General features: G+C 37.8%; 1 protein-coding gene across 2 annotated transcripts in view; it reads right to left on the reverse strand.

Annotated features, from left to right (window-relative positions):
• The window catches only part of LOC111509482 (uncharacterized), a 64499-nt gene extending 47351 nt beyond the window's left edge, over positions 1–17148 (reverse strand). The window contains exons 1-4 of one of the 2 annotated variants that reach the window (XM_074178266.1): positions 12641–17148; positions 8030–8145; positions 6180–7371; positions 3980–4224 (exon numbers count right to left, since the gene is read on the reverse strand). In XM_074178266.1, the coding sequence (XP_074034367.1) occupies positions 3980–4224; positions 6180–7371; positions 8030–8145; positions 12641–17117 (6030 nt within the window). In that variant the 5' untranslated portion in view covers positions 17118–17148. Of the gene's footprint in view, positions 1–3979; positions 4225–6159; positions 7372–8029; positions 8146–12640 lie in introns of those variants that run through there. The other variant, XM_074178267.1, reaches the window with a different exon arrangement.
• Between the last annotated feature and the right edge of the window lie 15 nt (positions 17149–17163).

A 17163-nucleotide genomic window follows, 5' to 3' on the forward strand; every position in this document is an offset into this window, starting at 1 on the left:
ACTCACTTTATCATAACTAGGTAGATTTTCATTAATGGTTCATTATACAGCGTGACTCACGGTTGATGGTAGGTTAGACGTTTCTGGAAAACGCGAAGTATGCTTTTTCTGAAAATTTCACCTCTCACATTTCCTTACCTGTTTTATCGATCTAAAATATTTTCAGCATTGCGGCGCTAACACTTCCATCAAAAAGTCCTAGCAACTTTATTTTTTTAAATGGAACACCCCGTATATTAATACATTTTTCGAATCGCTCTGGTATTTTAATACTTTTTTGTTGATAATGTCTTATACCTATCTCTATCCGTTTTCGAGATAAAAAATAAATTGTGCTAAATATGGTCCAAAACATAGCCTTAATTGAAATTAAGTACATCAGTACTCTCAATTCATGAAATGTTGATATTTTGGACAAACTCGAAATATTCAAATAACACCAAGACATCGCCTCCATATCATACAGGGCGTGCTAAAATTACTATTATTTCCATTGTGCATAAAAGTAGTCAAAAGTTTCAAATGAAACCCCTGAATATCACTCGGTAAATTGGAAGATGGTGAAAATTGCTTCAAGATGATATATCATGTCCCTATACCTAAATCGTCAAGTTTTATCTCAATAAAGTCGCTTCTTCTAGAAACATTATTTTTTTTTAGAATTTGGATTTAGGTAGCAGTGGGATTATCAAGCTTATAGCAGTTATAAGAGTTATCGACGGTGTTTCGAATCATCTTCCAAAATGAATGCAAATATCGATTATTCAAACGAAGCTCTTATGAAATTATTTATTATACACATGAAGTGATCAAATCATTGTCAGAACGTGAAAAAAACCCAACCAAATGTATCCTGAATTAACACCAATGAACGAGAGGAAGTTTGTAAGGTTACAAAATAATTTCCTTAACTATGGGTCAAAGTTTCCAGGGAACAACTGTACCAAAAATCACTCATTTCTAGGTAAAAATAAGATTTTGTGGGCTAAAACATGTGAAAGTACAGACAATAACAGAATAGGATGATTCAAAATAACAAAATTGTTAACAAAATATCACATTTTCACAATAAATGCTGAAAATGTTGTCCATTACATTCTAAACACTCCAAATGTTTTTTTGTACGCGACTTGTGGTTGCTTTTTCAATTTCCTGGGGATCCAGATCTTCAATACTCCACACTATTCGCCGTCTCAATTCTTCTTTGGTAGGCACTGGAGTACTATATGTATATCCTTTCTTTTGAAACACCCCATAAAAAAATCAAGTGGCGTGAGATCGGGTGATCTCGGTGGCCGATCCCACGGCCCTAAACCAAGCTTAAACCAACGATCGTCGAAGAGTTCGTCAAGTTTCCTGAAAACTTCCTGGGTGGAATGAGCTGGCGCTCCGTCCAGTTGAAACCACGAATTCCTATATTCCTCTGAAGGCAAATTTTCAAGAAAATCGGTTACAGTCGTCCTTAATATTTGGAGATATCTTTCTGCATTCAGTGTGTCTTCATAAATAATAAAGCTAATTTTATTGTTCTCTAGAATACAGAAAACATTCAGGTCAAATTTTTCTTGAAAACCCATTTCTTTTGTAACATGAGGATTATGATCAGCTCAAAAATGTTTATTCCTTCTATTGAAAATACCATCCCTCGTAAATTTTGATTCGTCGCTCCAAATTGTTTTTGACAAAAAATTCCCGATCTTCCTGTGTATGGATCAAAAGGGATTCACAAAAACGCATTCTACGTTCGAAGTCTTCTGCTTTTAGAGCTTGAACTTTGGTAAATTTATATGGATACATTCCGTGATTTTTCAAAATTCGTTGTACTGAAGCATGTGATACACCTAAATCTGTTTCTGCACTGCGAATGGAAGCTTCTGGATATGCATAAAAATATGCCAAAACGTTAACAGTATTGTCCTCATTTGAAGTAACAGGTTTTGGTAATGTTGAAGGCGCTTTTAACATGGAGCCATAGTTAAGGAAATTATTTTGTAATCTTACAAACTTCCTCTCGTTCATTGGTGTTAATTCAGGATACATTTGGTTGAATTTTCTACAAGTTCTGGCAATGATTTGATCACACTGTCCGTGTATAATAAATAATTTCATAAGAACTTCGTTTGAATAATCAATATTTGCATTCATTTTTGGCGATTTTTTGAAACACCGTCAATAACCATTCATCAATTACTTATAAAAGTCACCAAACTATCATAAGCTTGATATTTCCACGGCTACCTAGAAATCAAATTCTTTAAAAATTATTTTTTGTACTACTGTTATTGAAAATCTCTTTGATAGACACACTTCAATCAGAACACCTACCAAAAAATCATTTAGAAAAGTTCACACATGCAGTTCGTGCTATTGGTAATATTAAATCCCTGTGAAGTTACTGACGATGACGAAGTAGTATTCAGTCCAAATGTAGAAAGTCCTTCATGACTAACCAATAATCCTCCTTGAAATAACGTGAGTTGGCGTATGTAGTTGTAACATATGCCTTGTAATCCAAATATCGTGTGTTCAAATCCCATAGACCCTATAATTTTTTTATTATCAGCAGTAACGTTATACAACAAAAATTTGTATGATACATTTGTTAAAAGTGATTTTATTTTGCTCGTGAGTTTGCTCCACTTGCTGACGCTGGTTTTGCAATAATTCCCACTCACAAAATAAAATGCCACTTTCAACCCTTGTAGGTAAAACGTGAATAACTATTTTTCCACAAAAACTGCTTTATTAAGAAAACTTGACGATTTAGGTATAGGGACATAATATACAGGGAGTTTCATTTGAAAAAATTAACTTTCGACTACTTTTATGCACAATGGAAATAATAGTAATTTTAGCACGCCCTGTATGATATGGAGTCGATTTCTTGGTGTTATTTGAATATTTCGAGTTTGTCCAAACTATCATCTAAATATCAACTTTTCATGAATTGAGAGTACTGATGTACTTAATTTCAATTGGGGCTATGTTTTGGACCATATTTAGCACAATTTATTTTTATCTCGAAAACAGATAGAGATAGTTATAGGATATTATTAACAAAAAAGTATTAAAATACTAGAGCGATTCCAAAAATGTATCAATATACGGGGTGTTTCATTTAAAAAAATATAATTGCTAGGACTTTTTGATAGAAATGCCAACGTCGCAATGCTGAAAATATTTTAGATCGATAGAACAGGTAAGGAAATGTGAGAGGTGAAATTTTCAGAAAAATCATGCTTTGCGTTTTCCAGAAACGTCTAACCTACCATCGACCGTGAGTCACGCTGTATATTTTGTGTTCTTTTAGGGGAGTGTGAAAGAATCGGTCAACTGGCCTAACACTGCTTCTTTTGCTTTGCTGTGTTCTTTAGGTTAAGTTTCACAGTTCTGTAATTATTTTACGGCAAATAATAAACAATTTATTATTATTATTATTATTATTACATGAATTCAACTTCGAATCGCTCCCACATCCACCGTACTCGCCAGATTTGGCTCCCAGTCACTACTGACTGTTCGCAAGCCTCAAGAAAATGCTTACCAGTGAGAAATTCCCCTTGGTTGAAGAGGTTATTGCTCAAACTGATGCCTATTCTGAGACAAAAGATAAATCGTTTTATAAAAGTGGTATTGAAATGTTAGAGCAGCGCTGGAATGATTGTGTGGCCCTTGATGGAAATAACATTGATGAATAAAGCCAATTTTGAACAAATAAAAAACGCATTTTCTTTCTTAGGCCCTGGACTTTTCAACCCATGTTACACTTCACGCCGCTTCACTTTCTGCAATTAACCTAATCGTCCTAATTAATTAAATGCAATTTGGTTGAGCCCCTTTTCAATTCATCAAACCGAAAATCAAGCTTGAATTCCGACGAGATGATTTAAGAGCATCCTGTGCGATTGCAAACATCGCAAGTGCGCGCGCTAAAAATAGCCCCGAACTAATAAAAACAAAAAAAACAAAAACCACATACCTTCAATTTAAGCTGCTTCCTGACCTGGTAGCCTCTGAACCCGGCCTGAATTTTGGTGGCGGCTTGCGCTTCCATGTTTTCCTCTTGCGTTTTTCCGGCTCCCTCACTTTCCATACTCTGCGCAACGAGCGGACTGAACTCATCGTGGATCCGTAAGCTTTCTTTGTGCGACGCCTGCGCGCTGCTTGCTTCGGGAGCGTCGGTGACGTCGCTGACTGAGGACGTCGACGTCACGACTTCAGGTTCTGTTACATAATGTCCAGTTGACAAGGCGAAGGTGAATAATTTGGAATTGGAATTGGGAACGGGTGTCGCAAACAAAATGGGTCACGGCAGAAAATCTTAAACGATTTCGCAAAGTATACAAATTGTTGCAGAACTATTCGTAAATATTTTTGGGGAGTCGGCTTCGAAGTTGTGTATAGGTACAAAGATTTTCGAAATTGTAATATTTTTTGTTGCATGTAAATGAACAATAAACCTTTTGTAGTGTTAGGCTGTTTCAAAAGTTTCGTCAGTTTTTATTAGTCTACTTCAAACCGTAATATTTCAGTGAAAAACTTATTCAATTCAATCGAAATGAGCGACATGACAAACATCATTGTGGAAACTACACGTATTATTAGAAGTATAGATGTAATGTACACAACCCTTTAAGCTATTGACTCTCATGTCAGCGATACCATCTATCAGATCATAGATTTCAAATTAGTAAATTTGCATTATCAAAGGTGAAGAAATTAGATACAGATAACGTATATATTCTGAAATAAACTTAATAACTTTCAGGTGACTACTAATTACTGAAAAGTGGGAAGATGTGTATACAGCTAGTGATGTTAATGAATGTTATAATGCTTTCATACAACCCTTCTCTACTGAAAAAAATTAAAGCTAATAGAAAAAATTCTGACAAACCATAGATAAAAAGAGAAGTCAAGGACTTACATCAAATGGAATGTGATCTTTCAAAGTTAGCCAGTAATACTACAAGTGAAATTATAAAAAGTGAATATAAACAACTCAAATTTACAGTGCATTTCTTTAATGTCCCCCCTCCTTTTATTTTTTGAACGAGTCAACTTAAAAAATTTAAATTTGGGATAATAGAAAGTTATTTTCAATTTTGAAGTGAAATTGACAGAAGAAACTTTCAAGATGGCGACTGGGCGCCATCTGGGAAAAAAAATGAATGGAAAGAGGGGTCTTGTGACACATAGTTTTGAAGCTTCTGACGAATACCTCCTAACCCTTGAATATGAAGTCAATACCTACTACAAAATGACGGAACATTTAATAATTGCCTGAATACATTGACATTTAACTACATATTATCAGGTAATAAGCTTGAGGTCAGTTCAGAAGATGCTCGAAATAGTTGCCTTGAGTAATATTCTATATACCTTAAATGAGCTGATTTCGATCGGGACAACCAGTTGATTTCAAATAATATTTAATCTGCGCCTGCGCTGTCCTCTATCTCAAAAACGATTCTACGTGAGAAAAAATGTTTGAACCAAAAGTTGTAGAGAATTTAATTCTCTATTTGTGTGACTTTCACATTTATAAGTAAAGATAGGAGGGGATTGTAGAGACAGCTACAAGGCCGACGTTAGAGACATGCCTGACAACAACGTGTACCAATAAAGCCTATCTAGTGACAGTGCGGACCAATCAGAACAACACAGCAAAAGTGCGGACCAATCATGAGTTAGCATTGGCATGAACAACCCTCCATCGCTTCTATCAGCGTATCCACCGTCAGCCCTGCTACCGTCCCCACCATCACGCCTACCACCCTCTGAAATTATAAATACAAGTGAGCACGTAGCTCGCCAGTCAGTCGTTGCTGAGACTTCGAGATTCAACGTTCGTAATTGCAGTGAACGCACATACCACTGATTATGACTGACGCAGTAGCAAACGAAACGTTTGATACTCCAGGTTCCATTCAATCAAGACCTACCAGCTTGGATTTTTTCATTTCAATCATGAGTTTGGCCGTGAAAGCCTATATTCTTATATACATTTGTTACAGCAATCTGAAAATTTGACTTCACCGGGGTGTAACTAAAAAACAAACTTGTGCTCAGAGAAAATGTAGAAACGAAGAGCCCACGAGTACGATGTATTTTAACCACATAGATGTACCCAAGCTGTGGGGAGTGAAACTTACTTACTATTATAATAAATACTTGACCTGGAGCACGTAAAACTTGAACCGACACAGACGAGGCACCGCCAGTATCATTCGCCGGCTTGTGGTCAGTTTGTGATTCTGAACTCCCAACAGAATGTTCATAAGAATCTACAGTGTCAGTTCCATTACACTCAGTCTCAGATGAAATTGTCTTTCCTAAGCTGGACAAACTTATTGGCACCACAATTCCATCGTGTAGTTCTCCAGTATGCAGCAGACCTACGTTAGAAAGAATTGACGATAGTTCTTCGGTGCTATCGATAGACTGTGAAGACTCGTTTCCTTGAATATTTACCACCCTTTCTTTTTCAGTGGCATTTTGGAGAGATTCAGCAACTTGTTTAGATAAAGGAATAACTATTGTATCGTGCAATTCTCCCGAATGTAATAGTTTCACATTATCGAGATCTGAGGATTGCATTGAGTGTTTCTTGCTACTGTTTCCTACATTTTGAATATTCTCTATCACCTTAGACTCATGGTTTTCGTTCTTTAAATTACTTTCTACGTAGTCGGATAGGGGTTTTCCGTCTATGATTTTGCTTACATAAGAAGGAGCAGAAGGCATTGAACAGAACATTTGTGGTTCATTTTTCACAGTTTCAGTATCGACATTGTTGTTCTGCGAAGCTAAATTATGATGATTGTTTACTGAAAGGGTTGGTTTTTCATCTGATATTATTCCAGAGTAACTTTCTTCGACTACGCTCTCTAGTTTGCTTTTGGAATAATTCTCTTCGACTTTCGAGTAATTTTTTTCTTGGCCAACCGCTTTCCTCTGCAGTAAAGATGTATGTAACGTATCAATGTCTTTCATATCTTCTGCTTTAATTTCTTCTATGCGCTTCGGTGATAAAGCTCCTATTCTTTCGAAGTCATCACTGGAGTCGCTTCTTTTTCCGGATATTCTATCTAATAATTTATTCTGGTAATCATCTATCAAATGTTCATCCTTTATTAAAGGATATTCCAATATTTCGTCTAATGCTGTATTGTCGTCATCAAGATCGTCGTTATTATTGGAAAACACATGCAGGTGACTTCCATGCGAGGTGTCTTTTTCAGTGTTTTTATTGGAATCATTGACAATAATCGTACCTGTCGAATCATTGGAGTCGATACTATCCGGTCTTTGTATGCCTTCTTCAATATTGCAATCCTCTTTTTTCTCGTCGTCTATTTTATTCTTCATCTGAAAATATTTCAGAAATATTAAAGTATGTTCTGGATGATTTGAATATTGAATAATACGTGGCATGTGAATAATATTCTCCAAAAATGATTTCAATTCAATTTCAGCCTTATTTTCGCTCATTTCAAATAACATGGTAGTGTACAAATTGATAACGATAATGGATGTTATGACCACTAAGAGGTTGAGGGAATCAACTTCAGCGCGAATAGCTTGCAATGTTATTCCATCTGCCTCTCTATGTTGTTAGATTCTTTCTATAGTTTTTGTCAGATTGTACCAATCAAATGAATCAATATATGCTTTGAACTTACGAATCAAACGTATGTGGTGTACTAAATTTTATGAACGGGTTTCTGTAATCAGATAATTCAGTTTCCGAAACTCCTGCTTTGTATTTGGTTGTATCAATATTTTTAGTGATCTTATCTATTATTGAACCAGTCCCTAATTTTCGATCAATTCTAGTTTACTACACAATTGATCTGTGTTTAAACTCAATACTCCTCGAGCTGAAGTACACTTTTTGAAGTCTCTTTCAAACACCACTCTTAGAGTGTATTTGAAAAAGTTTTTGATGAATATGAGGTACTTTCATGGGATTTCATCGTCATAGAGGGGTTTATGAAATAACTGACAAAAATGAGAGGGGACTTACCTTCATCTTCACTTGATCTACAAATTTTCTTGCCAAAAACCCTCTCCATGAAGATTGAATTTTGGTCGCACATTCTCTCTCTTTGTTTTCATCAATTGCCTTTTCGTTTCTTTGACCTAAGAAAAATCAAAATATTTACCACTACTAAGACTCTTATCTCTTGATGATGCTTAGCTTTTAGCGAAACACGCGTCTAGAGAAGTATTTCAGTTCTGTTTTTTTAATCTGTTTAAAATCTGTTATTCCGTTAATCAGCTCTCGCCCCCATACGAACGACAACTCTCAGAAGTTGAGAAACTTGTGCGAGATAAGCACTAACGAGGTCTTACCTTTTAACGTGTGATTTCTAAGGAAGTTATTTAAATGAGTCCAAAAATAGGATTGCATCAGAAATGGAACCTTGTGCCACGTCAGCATTGATAGATAATGAAAGAGAGATATTAACCATGTTTCTCCCTCAATTTGATATGGTTAATAACCCAGCAAAATCCTGCAGTAGTCTGGAATACTGTACATGATCGATTTGTTTAGATTTGAATAGTCTTTAATTACCCGTAGGTTGAGCTATCGGGCGCGTCCCCAGGTGGCGGATAGGGGAACGGCAGGGGACTGGAGGCCCTTCCCGGGAAACCAATACGTGGCCTTACGGACGGGATCGCGGGACTCCTGGTCAGTGGCAGAAATAAGTAGGGTGAGGGGAACAAAAACTCCCCAAAAGCCTTTGCGAAACATGCCACCGTGAACTAGCCTACCCAAGCTAAGGTGTAAGGAATCATGCCGACACCTGAATGGCCACAGGGTGATATACGGTTACGAACGATCTCCTTGGGGAATCGGGCGAAATCTCATTGTAATCAGCCATCCTCTGGTTATGCCAGAGGCTCTGGCTATGCCAGAGGTGACCAACTCTTTCCTTGCTACTCGTGAAAACACACATATATGAAACAAACAAAACAGACACAACAAAAACCAATCCCGATGCTCACCTCAATCTATGGAGGTGGCTGGGGATGAACAGAAATGTCCACCCCAATCTACTGCTCGGAATAAGGCTGGACATAGCAGATCACCTCGTGATATAACACAAAAGCGGCGCATTTGCAGCGCCGAGGTCAAAAGGAGAAAGAGAGGGAAAGAGGCAGGAGTGGCAGCAACTATAAGTGCACACCCCTCCTCCCCCACTCCACCTCCAACAGCAAGGCAGGGAACCGGCTGCCCCTGCAGGAAAGCGCCCTCACTTGAACATCTCCACTAGGGGAACCCCAGGAAGTTTGTAGAAGCCAAGCAATGACAATAATGTGGCTGCACTTCCCAAAACTTCCACGAGGCCACCGTGGGACGCCTCAAGGTTGCTAAAGGTAGTGTGTGTTCGGCGAGTCTTGGCCTACACCTGCCAATATAAAGGAGATGTCTCCTTGTAACCTGTACATTTTCCTGGAAAGGACAGGATGGGCGATGACCTAGAAGGACAACTCCTCGGAAGGATGTACAATGGGTCACATTTAGCCTAGGTGCTGTGGGTATACACTCACCTTCCCTACTATACATACTTTGGTACCTTTCATGAAAAACCCTAATTCTCACACCTTTTCCAAGTAAAAAAGGTACACCTCCTCAACAACGCTGGAGGTGATCGTTTTCGAGATATTTACAATTTTCTATATCGATGCATAATACTTTATAGCCAAATTTGATTTCAATAATTTTTGTCACTCTCCGCTTGCAAATTAAGTTAATTAAATCGAGTAGGCTATGAAAGCTTGTTTATAAAAATAGAAGTTTGCTGTCACATTTTCAACTATTAATTGACAAATTCAAAGTTCGGATTTTAGAAAGTGATTTTTTGGTACCATGCCCGACTTTACGAATGCTGAAATGATTGATATGGTTTTTGCATACGGCTTGGCTGTATGCGTTGATGGAAATTCAAGCGAGGCCAGACGCATCTATCAGGAAAGGTATCCCCAACGCGTGACTCCTTGTGCAGCGACATTTGCGGAATCTTTTCCGGCAAATTTCCGAATCTGAAAGCTTTGAAACAGATTCTGCAGTAGGACGGCCACGAACTACAAGAACTGTAGAATTGGAGGAGGCGGTTCTCGAAGAAATTAGTGAACATCTAGTGGTGAGTGCCGCGGGGTGAGTGGCGGGGGATCACTGTCTCTCTCTTATGGGTGTCTGACAGTCCCCCGGTGCAGACCACACGGCACTCACCCAGTAAAGTTATCGGTCAACCACCCAATCCCGCATCCGCAGGTAACGGGCGTTGGCCGGTTTCTCATCCAACGCTGGAAAGGTAACTTTCCTAACATGAGTGCCCTTCGGGGTAACGTAAGGGTATGCGGTGCAGACCACACGGCGTACACCCAAAAGTTGTTGATGAACCGCCCTATCCCGCACCTACACGGGTAATGGGCGCGACATCTTCGACATATGATGTGTGGTAGAGGATGTTCGAAAGAGTCCTCGACGGTTACTCATCAAACGTTGGAAAGGGAACTTTCCTAACATGAATTCTAGTGGGGAGGTGAGTGCCCGCTCGCGGCTGGAGGCTAGCGAGCCTCATCTCCATCTGGCGTTGGCCTCTTAGGGGCAGCGGCTCCACTAGCGGGTAAAGGGATACGGGGATGCGGTTATCCATTCATGGGTGCATTGCAGCCCCATACCGAGGCACTGGACGGCTTATGCTGTTCCGTGATCCTCGCCTGCTTCTGTACGGATCCGAGCATTCGAGGTGTCGAGAGCTCGCGGTCCTTCCGGGCTCTAGTATCCGAGTCTAGTCTTGGAGGGCACCAAGGCAGACGCTTGAGGTGTCGGACCCCGGTTGGACGGAGCTACTAGTATCCGAGCTTAGGACCCCGACCGGCCACTTCCGGGACCATATTCCCAACTGATTTGGCATGGTTGGCGGGGGCAGGTGTGCGACGCGAGCACTCTCTGGCGAAAGAAGAGCTTAGTTAACTTGTACGAACGTTCGGTCGAACGCTGCCGATGGTCCTGTCTCTTGGTTAGCCACACTAAGTAGATGTAAGGAGGCAACTCCGGGTTCGGTGAGCGGGAGGAAGCCCTGCAAAATCCTGTTGGTCTGGGGTGAGGGGAGGTACCCGCAAGGATTTCCCGAAAATCCACCCCTCCACACCCGATCGCATCCAACGCCAGGGTGCGTCTGGGGGGCCTAACCGGCCCCCCGGTGCGGTCGTAACTATGACTCTCTTAATGGTACAAGAAAAATTTGTCAAACTTTAAATGTGAGTCACATGACAGTTCACAGAATTTTAAAGGAACATCAATTATATCCTTATCATATTCAGCGTGTCCAGGCACTTACGCTACGTGATTTCCAACAACGTATCGATTTTGCTCAATGGCTTCAAAGAAAAGTCGTACAACATCCGCAAATTTTATCAAAAATCCTCTTCACAGATGAGGCAACTTTTTCAAGAAATGGTATCATGAACTTCCATAACAACCACATCTGGGCGGAAGATAACCCACATGCGATAACGCAAACTCATTTCTAAGACAGATTCTTTTTTAATGTATGGGTAGGCATAATTGGGGACAATTTAATTGAGCCCTATTTTCTCCCCTCATATGGAGATGCTTACCTACATTTTTTGGAACACGAGCTTCCACAACTTATGGAAAATGTTCCCATTGGTCTCCGAAATCACTCTCGGTTTATGCACGATGGGGCTCCTGCTCATTTTAGTGTGATAGCAAGATTTTTTTTAGACGTAGCATATCCCCAACGATGGATAGGAAGAGGAGGCACTGATCCTCCTCCGGATATATATACTCCGATATTTCTATTCAAGTCAGTAGTGCTAGAACATTCGAGAATGGTGTAAAAAACCGAAACCTTGGTCATATTAATATCAATACATTAAGTAAGTGGAAATTAGACGAAATATTTTAATCCTATATCTAATTGAAGATGAATTTTCACAAAATAAATAAGTCATCAATATCACAAAATATAATTCATCTTATGACAACAACTTCTTTTGAAAAGTTCCAAAATATGGAAACGTGGAGTCCCATTATATCTACTGATAATATACTCTTTAGGAGAAAAATTAATCCTATCCACATATGATTATCATTATCGTTTCATTATCATCAAGGTTTTTTCCGATATTTGTCTGTTGTGTTTCTGCCAATTGCAGCATCTTCCTCCAAGACGAATAACCAAGTACGATGCATCTCTAAAAAGCTTAAAAACACTTCTCTCCAGATTTGAAAATGCATGCTGATTCTTTGAATTTATGTCTCTTAGCATGGCAAAACTTTCTGTCTTATTCCATTCAACTCGATGGTCACCAACAACTGACAACTTTGATACTGTCAATTGTTCATTTTTGATATGAATCCAATATTGGTTCTTCATTTTTTTTTTCAGATTGTGGTTAATAAAAAAACTTATTTCCACCACAAAAAGTAACTTTCATTCAATATTATCATATTATTTCTTCGAGTTTTTAAAATGAATGACATTCCGCAACATAAATATCATTTTGATGGTGATAAATTAAAAATGAATTTTCAGTAATGAAAAAAAAAACAGTTTTTTTTCAATAAGTCTTTAAATAGGATTCAAAGTCTACTCACCTGGATGAGTTAATGTATTGTCAGTGTTTGAAGCATCAACTATGTGCTCTTTCATGTTCACCCCTTCATGCTTTTCCAAACCATTAACGGATACAACCTTTATATCCTCTTCATTTCGACCATTGTCACTATTCAATGGAGGAACGAGATTCTGAGTATGTTTTGCTTCAGAACCATCAATCATTTCATCTTCTTCATTTTTTACCAATGGCTTTATACTTGGTATCAGTCCTTCTTTGATTTCATCAACAGTCGTTTCATCTTCACCGATTTCACTTCTTGTACTCGTCATCTTTTTTCTTGTAATGAAACCACGCCATAACTTTTGTATTCTTATCGCGGCTCTTGTGGCTTTAAAAACATCATCATCACCATCGATGTTTCTCTTGGTTCGCACACTCTCTGATGACAATAATTCAGGAGCATCATCATTATTTTTTTTGTCAGAGCTAGTATCTGGTTCAGATTCAACCAATTCCTGTTTTTCATCTGCACTAACATTTGAATTTTCATCTCGATGTACCAATGATTCCTTACCATTTAATAGATGAGGAAAACTTTTCCTGACAATGAAACCTCTCCACATCGATTGGATTCTGACAACAGCTGCAGCTTTAGCTAATGAACTAGAATAGCCATTATTGTTTGTAGACTTTTTTAAAAGAAAGGTGTGATCTAATTCTTGTTGAAGTAAGTGGGGATTGGAGGTGTGTTTGTAGCTGGTTTGTTTTGAATCTTGTTCCTCTTTTTGTAGCTCTTCTCGCACTTTAGATCTGTCAAACTTGTTTGATTCTAATCCATTGGGTTTGACGTCGTTATCAGCTTCAGATTTGGTATCGTTGCTTTTGATTTCAGTTATGTTACCTCGTACTTTCTCACCCTCCCCGACGTTGTAGTTTTCTTCATTCGCACCAAATTGTTTACTTCTCTCATTACTGATGAAATCATTGATGAATTTTTTTGCTGGTGCAGAAATCATTCCAGTTTCAGCTATTGATAGAGTTGAGATAATGTTCTTTTTCAACTCATTTCGTTCAGTATTATCGGTTTCCTTTCCAATAACAGATTCTTCTGCAGGAGATAAATCCAATTCTTCGCGTAGTTTGGACCGATCGAAGCTACTTTGGTTCTCACTTCCATTCTTCTGAATATCTGGTGATGAATGAGAGTCATTGTTTTTTTCTAACTCCGAATCTGTTGGTTGATCATTTTCCATACCATTCACTATTTTTTGTGAAGTATTTTTATTACCTATGTCCATATGATCATTATCGTATTTCAATTTCTCCTTATCAATAACGTAGTTAATATAGTTTTTGGCCACCTTGTCTATTATTCCAACGTCTGCTTCATTCTTCGCATTATTTTTCTTTGTAAGATCTGTCAAAGCAGTTTCATCATCACTAGAAATATTTTCAATATTGAAAACATTCTCAGATGTTTTCTCATTCTCCCCATTTTCATCCTGTTCTAGTTTTGCTTCTGTATCACTTTTCTCATTATCATCATGTTCAAACTCATTCTTAGGATAAGCCTCAAAATCTTGGGTAACGTTTTCTTGTGCATTGACATGAGTATCTTCATTTCCAACATTATCTCCACTTTTCCCCATCAACTCTTCTTCCCCACATTTACTTTTTTCATTTTTCACGAGTTCCTTTTTTGTTACTGTGATATTTATGTGATTATGGTCAGTTTCTGAATCGTCCATTTTTGTTCCACCAGAAGATTGTTTACTATTTTCTTTGGAATCATCGCATTCCTTGGAAGACTCAGATTCACATTCATATACTTTGATTTCATTGTCAACTGCGATAGTGTCATTCAGTTTATCAATTATCTCAGTTCCATTCTGGTTGTTTGTTTCCTCATCATTTATTTTCATTTCCTTGGAGCCACATAATTCGTTTGGATTGACAATATGTTTTGTATCAGAGTCATTTGGTGAATGAATAGGCAGTTCTTGTATTTCCGTAGATACTTCTTTCTCATTTCCTTTCTGAATCAAAATCTCTCCCCTAGACCTATTGTCATTTTGTTGAGAATTCACATGATCGCTTTTTGTTTCAACCTGATTAGTTTCTCTTTGGTCGACATTTTTTCTTGCCTCAGGTTCCGTGGGGTGTTCATCAATTTTATTCTCGTCAGCTGGATTGATCCCACCCAATTCGTCAATTTTCTCCTGAATACAGATATCTTCAGCTACTTCAGTGGGATTTGTATCATTTTGTGTGGAATTTTCCGTTTCATTCTGGTTATTCATTTCCTCATGCATTTTCATATCCTTGGAGTTAGATGCAACGTCTCTGCATTCGTTTAGAGTAACTATTTGTGATTTTTCATCATTTTCGTCTGTTTCAGAATCATTTACTAAACGGACAGGTACTTCTTGTGTTTTAGCAGATTCTTTTCCTTCATTTTCTTTTTGAATCGAAATCTCTTTACTAGAACCCTTGTCATCTTGTAAAGAAGTCTCATGATCACTTTGTGTTTCATCCTGACCAGTTCCTCTTTGGTTGACAAGTTTACCCACTTCTGGTTCTGGAGGTGTTTCATCAATTTTGTTCTCGTCAGCTGACTGATTCAGTTTGGCAATTTTATTCTGAATGCAGACATCTTCAACTGCTTCAGTAGGAATTGTTTCATTTTGTTTGGAAATTTCAGTTTCATTTTGGTTGTTATTTTCTTTATCACTTACTTCCTTATTCTTGGTGCCAGATGAATCATCTTTGTATTCGTTTAGATAAGGAATGACGGACTTTTCACCATTTTCTCCCGTTTCAGAAGCAGATGATAATCCCGTCAGGAGTTTTTGCCTTTTGTTAATAATTTGATCATTTTCTTTTTGACTCAAAATCTCTGCACTAGAACTCTCATCATTTTGCTGAGAATTCTTCTTATCACTTTCAGTTACAACCTGGTCAGTTTCCCCTTGGTTGACAATTTTTCTCACCTCGCATTCCGAAGATACCAGATTTGATTTATCCGATTTCATGATTGGTTCTTCACTCTCACTGTTTCCAGTATCATTTGAAGTCAATTGTTTTGTTTCTGAAAGAGTTTGTGTATCATTTGCCATAATTGATTCAATGTGGTCGTTTGTATGAGTATTTTCGTCTACATTCAACTTTTTCTCTACAGAATCAGCTTCACTCTCCATATGAGATAATTCCTTATCATTTGAATTGCCGTTTGACTTCTCGATTTTTTCATCATCGTTTTTGACTGGTATTTTCTGAGAATCTAAAATAGTTTCAGATCCATTACTCGTATCGTTTTCCACTATCCCTTTTTTGTCCGCAAAATCGTCCTCAGAAATAGTTTCATTTTTATCACTGCTCATACTGCTCAACTGTTTTTGACCGGTGCTCGTATCTGAAATGTTATGTTTCTTTCCATGTTTATCTTCCTCATTTATTTCACATTCTGGAGACGCAGTTTCCAGAAGAGGATCATTTGAAACCTCAAACTGTGTATTTCTTCCTCCAATATCCGTTGCATTACCTGTCACTTCTCTCTTTTCGATTGTTTCCTCTGGAGATTCTTCAGTTTCATTTTTCTCAAATTGTGAAAATTGATCACTTTGTGCATTCTCTTCTTTTTTACTATCGCCTATAGGGTTCTCACCCGTAATGATTCTTGAGCTATCATTATGGCTATCATCCTCATCTTTTTGGCTTCTCCCAAGAACATCAGTAACATCTTCTTTTGATTTGTTTGTCGCACTTGTTTCTCCATCGATAGAAGTATCACCATCCATTTTTCCTTTTTTTTCTGCGTCCATTCCATCAGTCCCAATTGCTCCAATAACTTCATTTCCACAGACAAAATCGATATTTCCTTTGGTGGAAACTTCACTTTCATCTAGTTTCTCAGAAACGTCTGATTTTTCAACGATAGCTGATTTTTCTCGATCACTTACATCTTTCATCGAATGATCTAATTCATTTTCTATCACTTCTGAATCAATCAACCCATCATTTGTTTTTTTCTCATCAATCTTCTTATCTGAAACTGGACTCGCCATCTCATGGAATGAAGAGCCTTCATCAACAACATTTTCAATTTGACTTCCTTCATCAATTATTTTGTCGGAATCATCTCCTTGCTCAATTTTTTTATTAGAGTTCTCAATTTTGCTTTCATCAAAATTCAGTAGTTTCTCGGTTGTATTTTCTTGAAGTGCCATATCTCTGTTAAAACCATCTTTATCTAATTCCCTATCAGAAAGTCCTGTATCTACTTCTTTATCATTCACAAGATCACTTGTATTTCTTTTTTCGCGTACAACTGTAACATCATCTTCTAATGGTTTTTTGCTTTCATGTGCAATATCTTCATTGAATTCAGCAAGAGTGTGGTTTACTTCTTCAACTGTTTCTAAATTACCCATTGAATCTTTCACAGTTTCATTGATTTTCTCAGATATAGGACAACTATGTTCATCAAAACCTTTTTCTCCATTTTCACTTTCCATCGTTAGGTCGTCCAACGTGCCTGAAGGAGATTTACATGACATTTTT

The sequence above is a fragment of the Leptinotarsa decemlineata genome, unplaced genomic scaffold (genome assembly GCF_025532065.1).
Source record: "Leptinotarsa decemlineata unplaced genomic scaffold, Ldec_3_MD MMD2_tig00003736_RagTag_RagTag, whole genome shotgun sequence".
NCBI classification, from domain to species: Eukaryota; Metazoa; Arthropoda; class Insecta; order Coleoptera; family Chrysomelidae; genus Leptinotarsa; species Leptinotarsa decemlineata.